Raw genomic sequence first — 13,416 nt, forward strand, 5'->3', positions numbered from 1 at the left:
CAGGAAGATAGAGAGAGAAAGAGACAGGAAGATAGAGACAGGAAGATAGAGAGAGACAGGAAGATAGAGAGAGAAAGAGACAGGAAGATAGAGAGAGAAAGAGACAGGAAGATAGAGAGAGAAAGAGACAGGAAGATAGAGAGAGAAAGATACAGGAAGATAGAGAGAGACAGAGACAGGAAGATAGAGAGAGACAGGAAGATAGAGACAGGAAGATAGAGAGAGAAAGAGACAGGAAGATAGAGAGAGAAAGAGACAGGAAGATAGAGAAGGGAGAGAGAGAGGGTGGTGGAGAGAGAGACAAAATATGGAGAAGGCTTACAGTGTATATTTGATTAAAGCTGCATGGTATTGCAGTCACACCGTATCATTAATTTATCAGGATATGGATTCTCAGATTGCAACAGCTGTGTCTGTCACACCAGCACTGGAGAACAGAGAACACCATTTACAAATGAGACACTATGTGTGTGTGTATGTGTGTGCGCGTGCGCGTGTGTGTACATTCCAGGCACACACACACTCCTGCATTAGCTGTGTCCTTACAGCAGCAGGGTGAGATGAGATGATGATAAGAAAGACTAGAAAGTAAACAAATAACAAAGAACCTATAAATACTTTTCTCATCCTCTCTGAAGACTTTAACCTGATACCAGACAGTGGAGGAGAGATGGAGCTTGAAAGACAGTAGTCTGGGACTCATTATTTGGTGGAACACATTATTATACAACAACAGTCTGCAACACAACAGTCTGTCTGGCCCTGGTCCCTGCATGGTGTTCTACCTTGAGATTTCTCCTTAAACCATTTGGGATGTCTCAGAGTGTCTCTGTATACTGTATCTGAGCCAACCCAAATCCTGGGATTGGTAGTAAACACAGTATAGACAGAAAAACAGAACAAAAGACAGATGGAAGGACATGGGATAGTATCGTGCTCAAGACTGCAAACCAAACTGTTTTAAATGCTTGAATTGCAAATTATTATGATTAACAGTGACACGCTTACTTACAATCCCTTCGCAAACAATGCAGAGAGAAAGAAAATAGAGAAATAATAGAAAAGTAATAACACGTAATAATACAATTAATAATAAATACACAATGAGTAATGATAACTTGGCTATACACACGGGTTACCAGTACCGAGTCGATGTGCAGGGGTACGAGGTAATTGAGGTAGATATGTACATATAGGTAGGGATAAAGTGTCAGATAATAAACAGTAGCATCAGCGTATGTGATGAGTCAAAGTTAGTGCAAAAAGGGTACATGCAGATAGTTAAATAGTTAACCAATAGCTGCCCAGACTAACTATTTACCAGTCTTATGGCTTGGAGGTAGAAGCTGTTCAGGGTCCTGTTGGTTCCCGACAGTACCGCTTGCCGTGCGGTAGCAGAAAGAATAGTCTATAACTTAGGTGGCTGGAGTCTTTGGCAATTTTTAGGACGTTCCTCTGACACCGCCTTGTATAGAAGTCCTGGATATCAGGGAGCTCGGCCCCAGTGATGTACTTTGCCGTACGCACTACCTTCTGTATCGCCTAGCGGTCGGATGCCAAGCAGTTTCCATACCAAGCGGTGATGCAGCCAGTCAAGATGCTCTCAAGGGTGCAGCTATAGAACTTTTTGAGGATCTGAGGGCCCATGACAAATGTTTTCAGCCTCCTGAGGGGGAAGAGGCGTTGTTGTGCCCTCTCTTTTAATGTTCTTATTTCACCTTTATTTAACCAGGTAGGCCAGTTGAGAACAAGTTCTCATTTACAACTGCAACCTGGCCAAGATAAAGCAAAGCAGTGCGACAAAAACTACAACACAGAGTTACACATGGGATAAACAAATATACAGTCAATAACACGATAGAAAAATCTGTATACAGTGTGTGCAAATGAAGTAAGGAGTTAAGGCAATAAATAGGCAATAGCGGAAAAGTAATTACAATTTAGCAATTAACACTGAAGTGATAGATGTGCAGATGGGAATGTGCAAGTAGAAATACTGGTGTGCAAAAGAGCAGAAAAACAAAACAAATATGGGATGAGGTAGGTAGTTGGTTGGATGGATGGGCTATTTACAGATGGGCTGTGTACAGCTGCAGCGATCGGTAAGCTGCTCTGACAGCCGATTCTTGAAGTTAGTGAGGGAGATATAAGTCTCCAACTTCAGTGATTTTTGCAATTCGTTCCAGTCATTGGCAGCAGAGACCTGGAAATAAAGGTGGCCAAAGGGGGTGTTTGGCTTTGGGGATTACCAGTGAAATATACCTGCTGGAGCGCGTCCTACGGGTAGGTGTTGCTATGGTGACCAGTGAGCTGAGATAAAATGTAACTACACCAAGCAAAGACGAATATAGGACTTTGGTGACAAAACGGATGGCATTGTGATAGACTGTATTGAATTTGCTGAGTAGAGTGTTGGAGGCTATTTTGTAGATGACATCGCCGAAGTCAAGGATCGGTAGGATAGTCAGTTTTACGAGGGTATGTTTGGTAGCATGAGTGAAGGAGGCTTTGTTGCGAATAGGAAGCCGATTCTAGATTTAGTTTTGGATTGGAGATGCTTAATATGAGTCTGGAAGGAGAGTTTACAGTCTAGCCAGACACCTAGGTATTTGTAGTTGTCCACATATCCTAAGTCAGAACCATCCAGAGTAGTGATGCTAGTCGGGCGGGCAGCGATCGGTTGAAGAGCATGCATTTTGTTTTTCTAGCATTTAAGAGCAGTTGGATGCCACGGTAGGAGTGTTGTATGGCATTGAAGCTCATTTGGAGGTTTGTTAACACAGTGTCCAAAGAAGGGCCAGATGTATACAAAATGGTGTCGTCTGCGTAGAGGTGGATCAAAGAATCACCCGCAGCAAGCATCACCCGCAGCATCATCGATGTATACAGAGAAAAGAGTTGACTCTTCACAACTGTGTTGATGTGTGTGGGTCATGATAGATCCTTAGCGATGTGGACACAGATGAACTTGAAGCTCTCGACCCGCTCCACTATAGCCCCATCAATGTGAATGGGGGTGTGCTCAGCCCTCCATTTCCTGTAGTCCACGATCAGCTCCTTTGTCTTGCTGACGTTGAGGGAGAGGTAGTTGTCCTGGCACCACACTGCCAGGTCTCTGACTTCCTCCCTGTAGGCTGTCTCATTGTCATTGGTGATCAGGCCTACCACCTTTCTGTCATCAGCAGCATATCACCCTGCATCACAATGCTGGCTTTCCTCTGAAGCTAAGCAGGGTTGGTCCAGGTCGGTCCCTGGATGGGAGACCAGATGCTGCTGGAAGTGGTGTTGGAGGGCCAGTAGGAGGCCCTTCTTCCTCTCATCAACAACAAAAAATATCCCAATGTCCCAGGCCAGTGATTGGGACATTGCCCTGTGTAAGGTGCTGTCTTTCGGATGGGACGTTAAATGGGTGTCCTGACTCTCTGTGGACACTAAAGATCCCATGGCACTTATCGTAAGAGTAGGGGTGTTAACCGTGGTGTCCCGGCTACATTCCCAATCTGGCCCTCATACGATCATGGCAACCTAATCATCCCCAGCTTCCAATTGGCTCATTCATCCCCTCCCGCTCCCCTGTAATTATTCCCCAGGTTGTTGCTGAAAATGCGAATGTGTCCTCAGTCAACTTACCTGATAAAAAAAGGGGGTAAAAACGTATGATGGTGGTGGAGTCGTGGGTGAACAGGGAGTACAGGAGGGTGCTAAGCACTCACCCCTGAGGGGCCCCTGGGTTGAGGGTCAGTGTGGCAGATGTGTTGTTGCCTACCCTTACCACCTTGGGGGGCGGCACGTCAGGAAGTCCAAGATCCAGTTGCAGAGGGAAGTGTTCAGTCCCAGGGTCCTTAGCTTAGTGGTGAGCTTGGAGGGCACTATGGTGTTTAACGCTGAGCTGTAGTCAATGAACAGCATTCTCACATAGGTGTTCCTCTTGTCCAGGTAGGAGAGGGCAGTGTGGAATGCAATAGAGATTGCGTCATCTGTGGATATGTAGGGGCGGTATTCAAATTGGAGTGGATCCAGGGTGTCTGAGATGATGGTGTTGATGTGAGCCATGACCAGCCTTTCAAAGCACTTCTTGGCTACAGATGTGAGTGCTATGAGGCGATAGTCATTTACACAGGTTATCGTAGCGTTTTTGGGCACAGGGACTATGGTGGTCTGCTTGAGCATGTAGGTTTTACAGACTTGGTCAGGGAGAGGTTGAAAATGTCAGTGAAAACACTTGCCAGCTGTAATTCATCTTGCCCTGTGGTCTTGTGAATGTTAACCTGTAGTAGTCTTAAACAAATCTACTTTGAAACAAAAGTACTTTATTTCCCTACCACAAAAAGGAAGACACCTGTACCATGTCTGATATACAGTTGAAATGCATAACATTTTGATGTTGCATTCCAATATTACACTTTATATACATCACATAAGACTGAAATATAGAAAAGAAAATTGACATAGAAACACCGGATTTTCGTCATTTTAATAACTATGAAAATAAATATTAACATTCCACCCATGAGGCCAAAGAGAGCACTTTTGGTAATGACTGCAGGAAAGGGCTACAGGTCTTACAACGGCTACAGAGAACGTATTCAGCTTCAATGATAGTTTGTAAGCCCTGCCACATCCTCAGAGCCGGCGTAGTAGTAGTTTCATTGGAGGTGGTAGCGGGATTTCTTAGGAGCATCCAGATAAGTGTCCTGCTCCTTGAAAGAGGCAGCTCTAGCCTTTAGCTCAGTGCAGATGTTGCCTGTAATCCATGGCTTCTGGTTGGGATATGTACATCCCGTCACTATGGGGACGACATCACCAATGCGCTTATTAATGAAGGTGGTGACTGATGTGGTAAACTTCTCAATGTCATCAGATGAATCCCCGAACATATTCCAGTCTGTGCTAGCAAAACAGTCCTGTAGCTTAGCATCCTCTTCATCGGACCACTTCCGTATTCAGCGCGGAACAGCGGTACTGTTTGAGTTTTTGCTCGTAAGCAGGAATCAGGAGGATAGAGTTGAAGGCAATTTAGGCTTGATCCAAAAATGTGGTCGGAGGCTCCGTATTGAGGGTGTGACGCATCGCCGTGAGTCTCAAAAATGTTGTAACAATGCGGAGTGCTCCGTATAGCTCTGCAATGACATGTTTGGTTGACGGTTGGTGGTGTAAACACGAACTCACTTCCTTGATAACTTCCTTCACAACAGGCCTGCTCTGCTACGCGAAGCACAAGAAGTATGAATGCCCTGACTTCTGCAGAAGCCATATTGTAGTAAAGGCTGTGTGTCCACTGCAAACATCGGATTGACCATGTAGAGCCTTTTATGGTCATATTTGCCAAATGGAGGGCCAGGGAGAGCTTTGTATGTGTTTCTGTGTGTGGAATAAAGATGATCTAGAGTGTTTTGCCTTTAGTTGCACAGGTGACATGCTGGTAGAAATTAGGTAAAACAGATTTCAGTTTTCCTGCATTAATATCACCGACCACTAGGAGCAACGCCTCTGGATAAGCATTTTCTTGTTTGCTTATGGCCCTATACAGCTCATTGCGTGAAGTGCGTTCTTAGTGACAGCATCAGTTTGTGATGGTAAATAGACAACTACGAAAAATATAGATGAAAACTATTTTGGTGAATAGTATGGTTTACAGCTTATCATAAGCTATTCTAACTCCGGTGAGCAGAACCTCCCACCTTGAGCTTACCCGACGCTGCCGTCCTGTCTTGCCGATGCATATTATCCATATTCCTTATTCAGCCACAACTCCGAGAAACATACGATATTACAGTTCTTCACGTCCCGTTGATAGGATTTATGTAATTGTAAAGTAGAAATCTTCATCCAAATCGAGGTTTGTGGTCACTGTTCTGATGTCCAGAAGCTCTTTTCGGTCATAGGAAACGATGGCAGAAACATTATGTACAATTAAGATTAGCCAACAAAAAAGCTTCATAAAATTGTTGCTCAGGAGCCCGTAAAACGGTAGCTATCCATTGCAGCGGCATTCTTTAAGATCTGTTACTGCAGCTGTTGTTTGTTCTTGTTCTTGTCCCCCATCGTCTTCAATTTCATGGCTTCTCCCGTTGCACTATGGCAATACAGGACTGTCCCTAGCCTTCTCTCTCTTTCTCTGGTCTCTCTTGCTCTGGTCTCTCTTTCTCTGATATCTCTGTCTCTGGTCTCTCTTTCTCTCTCTCTCTTTCTCTGTCTCTGGTCTCTCTGTCTCTGAACTCTCTCTCTATTTAAGATTTTACTCACTATTTTGATCTCTTTTCCCAGTCCCATTGTCATTTTATCTGTCCCCCTGCTTGTCTCTCTGTCCCCTCTCTCTATCTCTCCCTCCCTTTCTTTCTTTCTTTCTTTCTTTCTTTCTTTCTTTCTTTCTTTCTTTCTTTCTTCCTTCCTTCCTTCCTTCCTTCCTCCCTCTCTCTCTGTCTCTCTCAGCAGGGAGGTAAAGGATCGTGGTGCTCTCTCCCCTGGCTCCCTACTTCCTCACGCATCATCATCGCCAACAAACCCTGGCTCCGATTGGTCCTCACCATGACAACCACCGCTCTTATACTGGTCATGGCTGTGTTCAACATGGTGTGTAAGTGTGTGTGTGTGTGTGTGTGTGTGTGTGTGTGTGTGTGTGTGCGTGAGTGAGTGAGTGTAGAGGATGTGCCAGGCAAAACTGGCAGGCGAGTCTTCCGTTATAGCCATCAAAATGATACTTGCAATGTAATGAATGTCATTCCACTGGTAGATCACACTGGAATACAGCCTAGTAGGGCTAAAGTCTAACTTCTCTTCCCCTCTCTTCTTTCTCTCTTCTAAACCTCTTTCCAGTTCTTCCTGGAAGATGATGTTTTGACCACACCCCCTACCATGAACCTGACCAATGACAGCATTCTCAGCTCCCACAGCCACGCCCACCTCACGGATGGAAATAAGTTCTACTTACCTGTGAGTACATCTACCAGCCGTGTAGGCACAGGTGGGCCACCCACAGGGAAGCCAAGCCCAACTGTTGTGTCGTCAGCAAATTTGATGATGGTGTTGGAGTCATGCGCTCCCCTGTAACTATTCCCCATGTTGTTGCTGAAACTGAGAATGTGTCCTCAATCAACTTACCTGGTAAAATAAGGGGGTAAAAATGTATGATGGTGTTGGATTCGTGCAGTCGTGGGTGAACAGGGATTACAGAAGGGGACTAGGCACATACCCCTGAGGGGCCCCCGTGTTGATGCTCAGTGTGGCCGATGTGTTGTTGCCTACCCTCACCGCTTGGGGGAGGCCCGTCAGGAAGTCCAGGATCCGGTTGCAGAGGGAGGTGTTCAGTCCCAGGGTCCTGAGTTTGATGATGAGTTTGGAGGGGACTATGGTGTTGAATGCTGCGCTGTAGTCAATGAACAGCATTCTTACATGGGTATTCCTATTGTCCAGGTGGGTGAGGGCAGTGTGGAGTGCAATAGAGGTTGAATCATCTTGATTTTATTTTATTTTGATCTGTGGATCTGTTGGGGCGGTATGTGAATTGGAATGGGTCCAGTGTGTCTGGGATGATGGTGTTGATGTGAGCCATGACCAGCCTTTCAAAACCTTTCATGGCTATAGATGTGAGTTCTAAGGGGTGAAAGTAATTTAAGCAGATTACCTTGGTGTTCTTGGGCACAGGGACTATGGGGTCTGCTTGAAACAAGTTGGTATTACAGACCTTGGCATGGGTCCCCAGATCCCAAAAAAGTTCTACAGCTGCACCATCAAGAGCATCCTGTTGGAATCGGCTAAACTTTGAACATTGAGATATTAAATAAATGATAGAGAAGAAGCTTTGAATAGAAAGAGTCTGTAGAAAGCCAGAAGGCTTTGGAATGTGTTTGATGGAGGAGAGGAGAGTGATGTGTTGATATAGGGAAGACAGATGGATAGCTGTGGATTAGGTGAAGGAGGGGTTGAGGTCAGGAGGTGAGGGGTGACGTCAGTTCCCCTTAAGGGAGTAATCAGGGTTTAGTATCTGGTTACCTTCTTCCTGTTGGGCATAAACTGTAAGGATTGGAGAGAGGGAGTGTATTAAGTATTAAGTAGGATGTAGGATATAACTGTGATGGAGGAAAATGTTTTGCTGTCTGATTACAGCTGTACAGAACCTTTGGGAAGAATTAAACTTGGTTAAAGCTTCTATAGTGTCCGTGGGATATTTACTCTGAAAAATAAGAACCTAACAATCCTGACCAGTTGCATCACCGCCTGGTATGGCAACTGCTCGGCATCCAACCTTAAGGCGCTACAGAGGGTAGTGTGTACGGCCCAGTACATCACTGGGGCCAAGCTTCTTGCCATCCAAGACCTACAGTTGAAGTCTGAACTTTACATACACCTTAGCCAAATACATTTAAACTCAGTTTTTCACAATTCCTGACATTTAATCCAAGTAAAAATTCCCTGTCTTAGGTCAGTTACGATCACCACTTTATTTTAAGAACGTGAAATGTCAGTAGAGAGAATGATTTATTTCAGCTTTTATTTCTTTCATCACATTCCCAGTGGGTCAGAAGTTTACATACACTCAATTAGTATTTGGTAGCATTGCCCTTAAATTGTTTAACTTGGGTCAAACGTTTTGGGTAGCCTTCCACAAGCTTCCCACAATAAGTTGGGTGAATTTTGGCCCATTCCTCCTGACAGAGCTGGTGTAACAGAGTCAGGTTTGTAGGCTCGCTGACATGCTTTTTCAGTTCTGCCTACATATTTTCTATAGGATTGAGGTCAGGGCTTTGTGATGGCCACTCCAATACCTTGACATTGTTGTCCTTAAGCCATTTTGCAACAACTTTGGATGTATTCTTGGAGTCATTGTCCATTTGGAAGACCCATTTGTGTGCAAGCTTTAACTTCCTGACTGATGTCTTGAGATGTTGCTTCAATATATCCACCTAATTGTCCTCCCCCATGATGCCATCTATTTTGTGAAGTGCACCAGTCCCTCCTGCAGCAAAGCACCCCCACACCATGATGACGCCACCCCCGTGCTTCACGGTGGGATGGTGTTCTTCGGCTTGCAAGCCACCCCCTTTTTCCTCCAAACATAACGATGGTCATTATGGGCAAACAGTTCTATTTTTGTTTCATCAGACCAGAGGACATTTCTCCAAAAAGTACGATCTTTGTCCCCATGTGCCGTTGCAAACCGTAGTCTGGCTTTTTTTATGGCGGTTTTGGAGCAGTGGCTTCTTCCTTGCTGAGCGGCCTTTCAGGTTATGCCGGTATAGGATTCATTTTACTGTGGATATAGATACGTTTGTAACTGTTTCCTCCAGCATCTTCACAAGGCCCTTTGCTGTTGTTCTGGGATTGATTTGAACTTTTCGCAGCAAAGTACGTTCATTTCTAGGAGACAGAACGTGTCTAATATAATAATCTGTCTGTAAACAATTGTTTGAGAAATTACTTGTGTCATGCACAAAGTAGATGTCCTAACCAACTTGCCAAAACAAAAGTTTGTTAACTTCTCTGGGATATGTGGGACGGTAGCGTCCCACTTGGCCAAAAGCCAGAAAAAATGTAGCGCGCCAAATTCAAATATATTACTATAAAAATCTATCTTTCATGAAATCACATATGAAAGACACCAAATTAAAGCTACACATGTTGTGAATCCAGCGAACATGTCTGATTTCAAAAAGAATTTACGGGGAAAGCATAAGATGCTATTATCTGATGATAGCACAACAGTAAACAAAGAGAGTGTAGCATATTTCAACCCTGCAGGCGCAACACAAAACGCAGAAATAAAATATAAATCATGCCTTACCTTTGACGAGCTTCTTTTGTTGGCACTCCAATATGTCCAATAAACATCACAAATGGTCCTTTTGTTCAATTAATTCCATCCATATATATCCAAAATGTCCATTTATTTGGCGCGTTTGATCCAGAAAAAAACAGCTTCCAATTTGCGCAACGTCACTACAAAATATCTCAAAAGTTAACGGTAAACTTTGCCAAAACATTTCAAACTACTTTTGGAATACAACTTTAGGTATTTTTAAACGTTAATAATCGATAAAATTGAAGACGGGTCTATCTGTTTTCAATACAGGATTAAAACAATCTGTAGCATGCTTTCTGGTCATGCGTCTCTATCTAACAGGACACTTCAAGTGACTTTGATTCAAAATGGCCGTACTTCTTCATTACACGAAGGAAAAACCCTCAACTAATTTCTGAAGACTGTTGACATCCAGTGGAAGCGGTAGGAACTGCAAGAAGGGCAATTAGAAATCTGTATTCCCAATGATAATCCATTGAAAAGAGAGTGACCTCAAAAAAAGAAAATCGGAATGGTTTGTCCTCGGGGTTTCGCCTGCTAAATAAGTTCTGTAATACTCACAGACATGATTCAAACAGTTTTAGAATCTGTGTTTTCTATCCAAATATACTAACAATATGCATATCTTATCTTCTGGGGATGAGTAGCTGGCAGTTGAATTTGGGTATGCTTTTCATCCAAACGTGAAAATGCTGCCTCCTATCCTAGAGAAGTTAATTTCTTATGGCTGCAGCCCGGCGTCGGTACACTTATGACAACAGCCACTTCAAGTGCAGGGCACGAAATTCAAAATATATATTTTTTAAATATTTAACTTTCACACATTAACAAGTCCAATAGAGCATATGAAAGGTACACATCTTGTGAATCCAGCCAACATGTCCGATTTTTTAAATGTTTTACAGGGAAGACACAATATGTAAATCTATTAGCTAACCACGTTAGCAAAAGACACCACTTTTTTTAACTCCACCAGTTTTTTACTCCATCAGTAGCTATCACAAATTCGACCAAATAAAGATATAAATAGCCACTAACCAAGAAACAACTTCATCAGATGACAGTCTGATAACATATTTATTGTATAGCATATGTTTTGTTAGAAAAATGTGCATATTTCAGGTATAAATCATAGTTTACATTGCAGCTACAATCAGAAATTGCACCGAAAGCAGCCATAATAATTACAGGCACCAACGTCAAATACCTAATTACTCATCATAAAACATTTCTGAAAAATACATAGTGTACAGCAAATGAAAGACAGGCATCTTGTGATTCCAGCCAATATTTCCGATTTATTAAGTGTTTTACAGCGAAAAAAAAATGGAGCGTTATATTAGCTTAGCACAATAGCCAGAAACACTTGGGCGCCGACGACTACGACAGATATATGAAATAGCATTATAAAATGTTTCTTACTTTTGCTGATCTTCCATCAGAATGTTGGACAAGGTGTCCTTTGTCCAGAACAGTCGTTGTTTGGATTCAGAACGGCAACTTTCCCTCTTCATTTAGCAAGCGCGCTAGCCTAGTGGCACAAAGCTCTCCATGTCAACAAACGGAAGAGAACGGAACACGGCAAAACTCCCGAAAAAATTTCAATAATCTGATGAAACTATATTGAAAAATCATACTTTACGATGATATGGTGACATGTATCAAATAAAATCAAAGCCGGAGATAATAGTCGCCTATAACGGCAGCTAAACAAAAGGCAATCCCACTGTCCACCTCGCGCTCTTCAGAGTACCGAAAATGGGGGACACGTCATTCCAAGATGATGTGTTCCATCTCAGACCAAGATAATCACCTCATTTCTTCTCTCACAGCCTCTTGACACCCAGGGGAAGGTGTATGATGTGCATGTATACTAATAGGTCTCGTGCCCATTTATAGGCAGGAAGAAGAACAGAGCATTGATTTCAGACTTTCCACTTCCTGGTCAGGAAATGTGCTGCAGAATGAGTTCTGTTTCACTCAGAGAAATAATTCAAACGGTTTTAGAAACTAGATAGTGTTTTCTATCCAATAGTAATAATAATATGTATATTGTACGAGCAAGAATTGAGTACGAGGCCGTTTGAAATGGGCACCTTTTATCTGGCTAGGCGTCAGAGGAAGACCCCAAAAAATGTCAAAGACTCCAGTCACCCTAGTCATAGATTATTCCCTCTGCTACACCACGGCAAGCGGTACCTGAGCGCCAAGTCTAGGTCCAAAAGGTTCCTTAACAACTCCTACCCCCAAGCTACAAGACTGCTGAACAATTAATTAAATAGCCACCCGGACTATTTACATTAACACCCTCCCCCTTTGTTTTTACACTGCTGCTACTCGCTGTTTATTATTTATGCATAGTCACTTTACCCCTACCTACATGTACAAATTACCTCGACTAACCTGTACCCCCGCACATTGATTCGGTACCGGTACTCCCTGAATATAGCCTCGGTATTGTTATTTTATTGTGTTACTTTTTTCTTCTCTTTTTTACTTTAGTTTATTTAGTCAATCTTTTCTTAACTCTATTTCTTGAAGCTGATTGTTGGTTCAGTGTTTGTAAGTAAGCCTTTCACGGTAAGGTTTACACCTGTCGTATTCGGCCCATGTAACACATACAATTTGATTTGATTTGAATTGATGTCTGTGCCCAGTGGGATATGTCACTGTGCTTCTATGGCTATATGCACCATGACACTGCCTACTTCATTTGTTCATTTAGCAAACAAGACAGCTCATAATCCAGTGCCTTTATCACAATAAACACACATATATTTGAACTTTAATTAGCTTAAACATGCAATATGTTCGCTCTGCCTCATGGCCAAATGTGTAGAATAGCATGAGATTGGCTATAAAGCAGCATCATTTTCTCTCAGTCTCATGACAAAATGTGTAGAAATGAGATTGAGCATGAAATGAAATGAAATGAGCATGAGATTAGCTGTTTCCTCCCCTAAAAAATACAGTACCAGTCAAACGTTTGGACACACCAACTCATTCCAGGGTTTTTCTTGAAATAACACATGTGGAATCATCTAGTAACCAAAAAAAGTGTTAAACAATCTAAATATATTTTAGATTTTAGATTCTTTAAAGTAGCCACATTTTGCCTTGATGACAGCTTTGCACACTCTTGGCATTCTCTCAACCAGCTTCATGAGGTAGTCACCTGGAATGCATTTCAATTAACAGGTATACCTTGTTAAAAGGCATTTGTGGAATTTCTTTCCATCTTAATGCGTTTGAGCCAATCAGTTGTGTTGTGACAAAGTAGGGGTGGTATACAGAAGATAGCCCTATTTGGTAAAGGACCAAGTCCATATTGTGGCAAGAAGAGCTCAAATAAGCAAAGAGAAACATACGTTACTTTAAGACATGAAGGTCAGTTAATACTGAACATTTCAAGAACTTGGAAAAACCATCAAGCGCTATGATGAAACTGAGGACCGCCACAGGAAAGGAAGACCCAGAGTTACTTCTGCTGCAGAGGATAAGTTCATTAGAGTTAACTGCACCTCAGATTACAGCCCAAATACATGCTTCACAGAGTTCAATTAACAGACACATCTCAACATCAATTGTTCAGAGGAGACTGTGCGAATCAGGCCATG

General features: G+C 42.8%; 1 protein-coding gene across 9 annotated transcripts in view; it reads left to right on the forward strand.

Annotated features, from left to right (window-relative positions):
* The window catches only part of LOC129820106 (adenylate cyclase type 2-like), a 98,177-nt gene that overhangs the window by 61,210 nt on the left and 23,551 nt on the right, over nucleotides 1-13,416 (forward strand). For 8 of the 9 annotated variants that reach the window (XR_008754153.1, XM_055876981.1, XM_055876976.1 and 5 more), the window contains 2 exons: nucleotides 6,433-6,573; nucleotides 6,817-6,933. Coding sequence is in view for 8 of the 9 variants with exons in the window: in XM_055876981.1 (XP_055732956.1) it covers nucleotides 6,433-6,573; nucleotides 6,817-6,933 (258 nt within the window). In the remaining variant the exon portion in view is untranslated. The remainder of the gene's footprint in view (nucleotides 1-6,432; nucleotides 6,574-6,816; nucleotides 6,934-13,416) is intronic. The other variant, XM_055876975.1, reaches the window with a different exon arrangement.

The sequence above is a fragment of the Salvelinus fontinalis genome, chromosome 22 (genome assembly GCF_029448725.1).
Source record: "Salvelinus fontinalis isolate EN_2023a chromosome 22, ASM2944872v1, whole genome shotgun sequence".
Lineage (NCBI taxonomy): Eukaryota > Metazoa > Chordata > Actinopteri > Salmoniformes > Salmonidae > Salvelinus > Salvelinus fontinalis.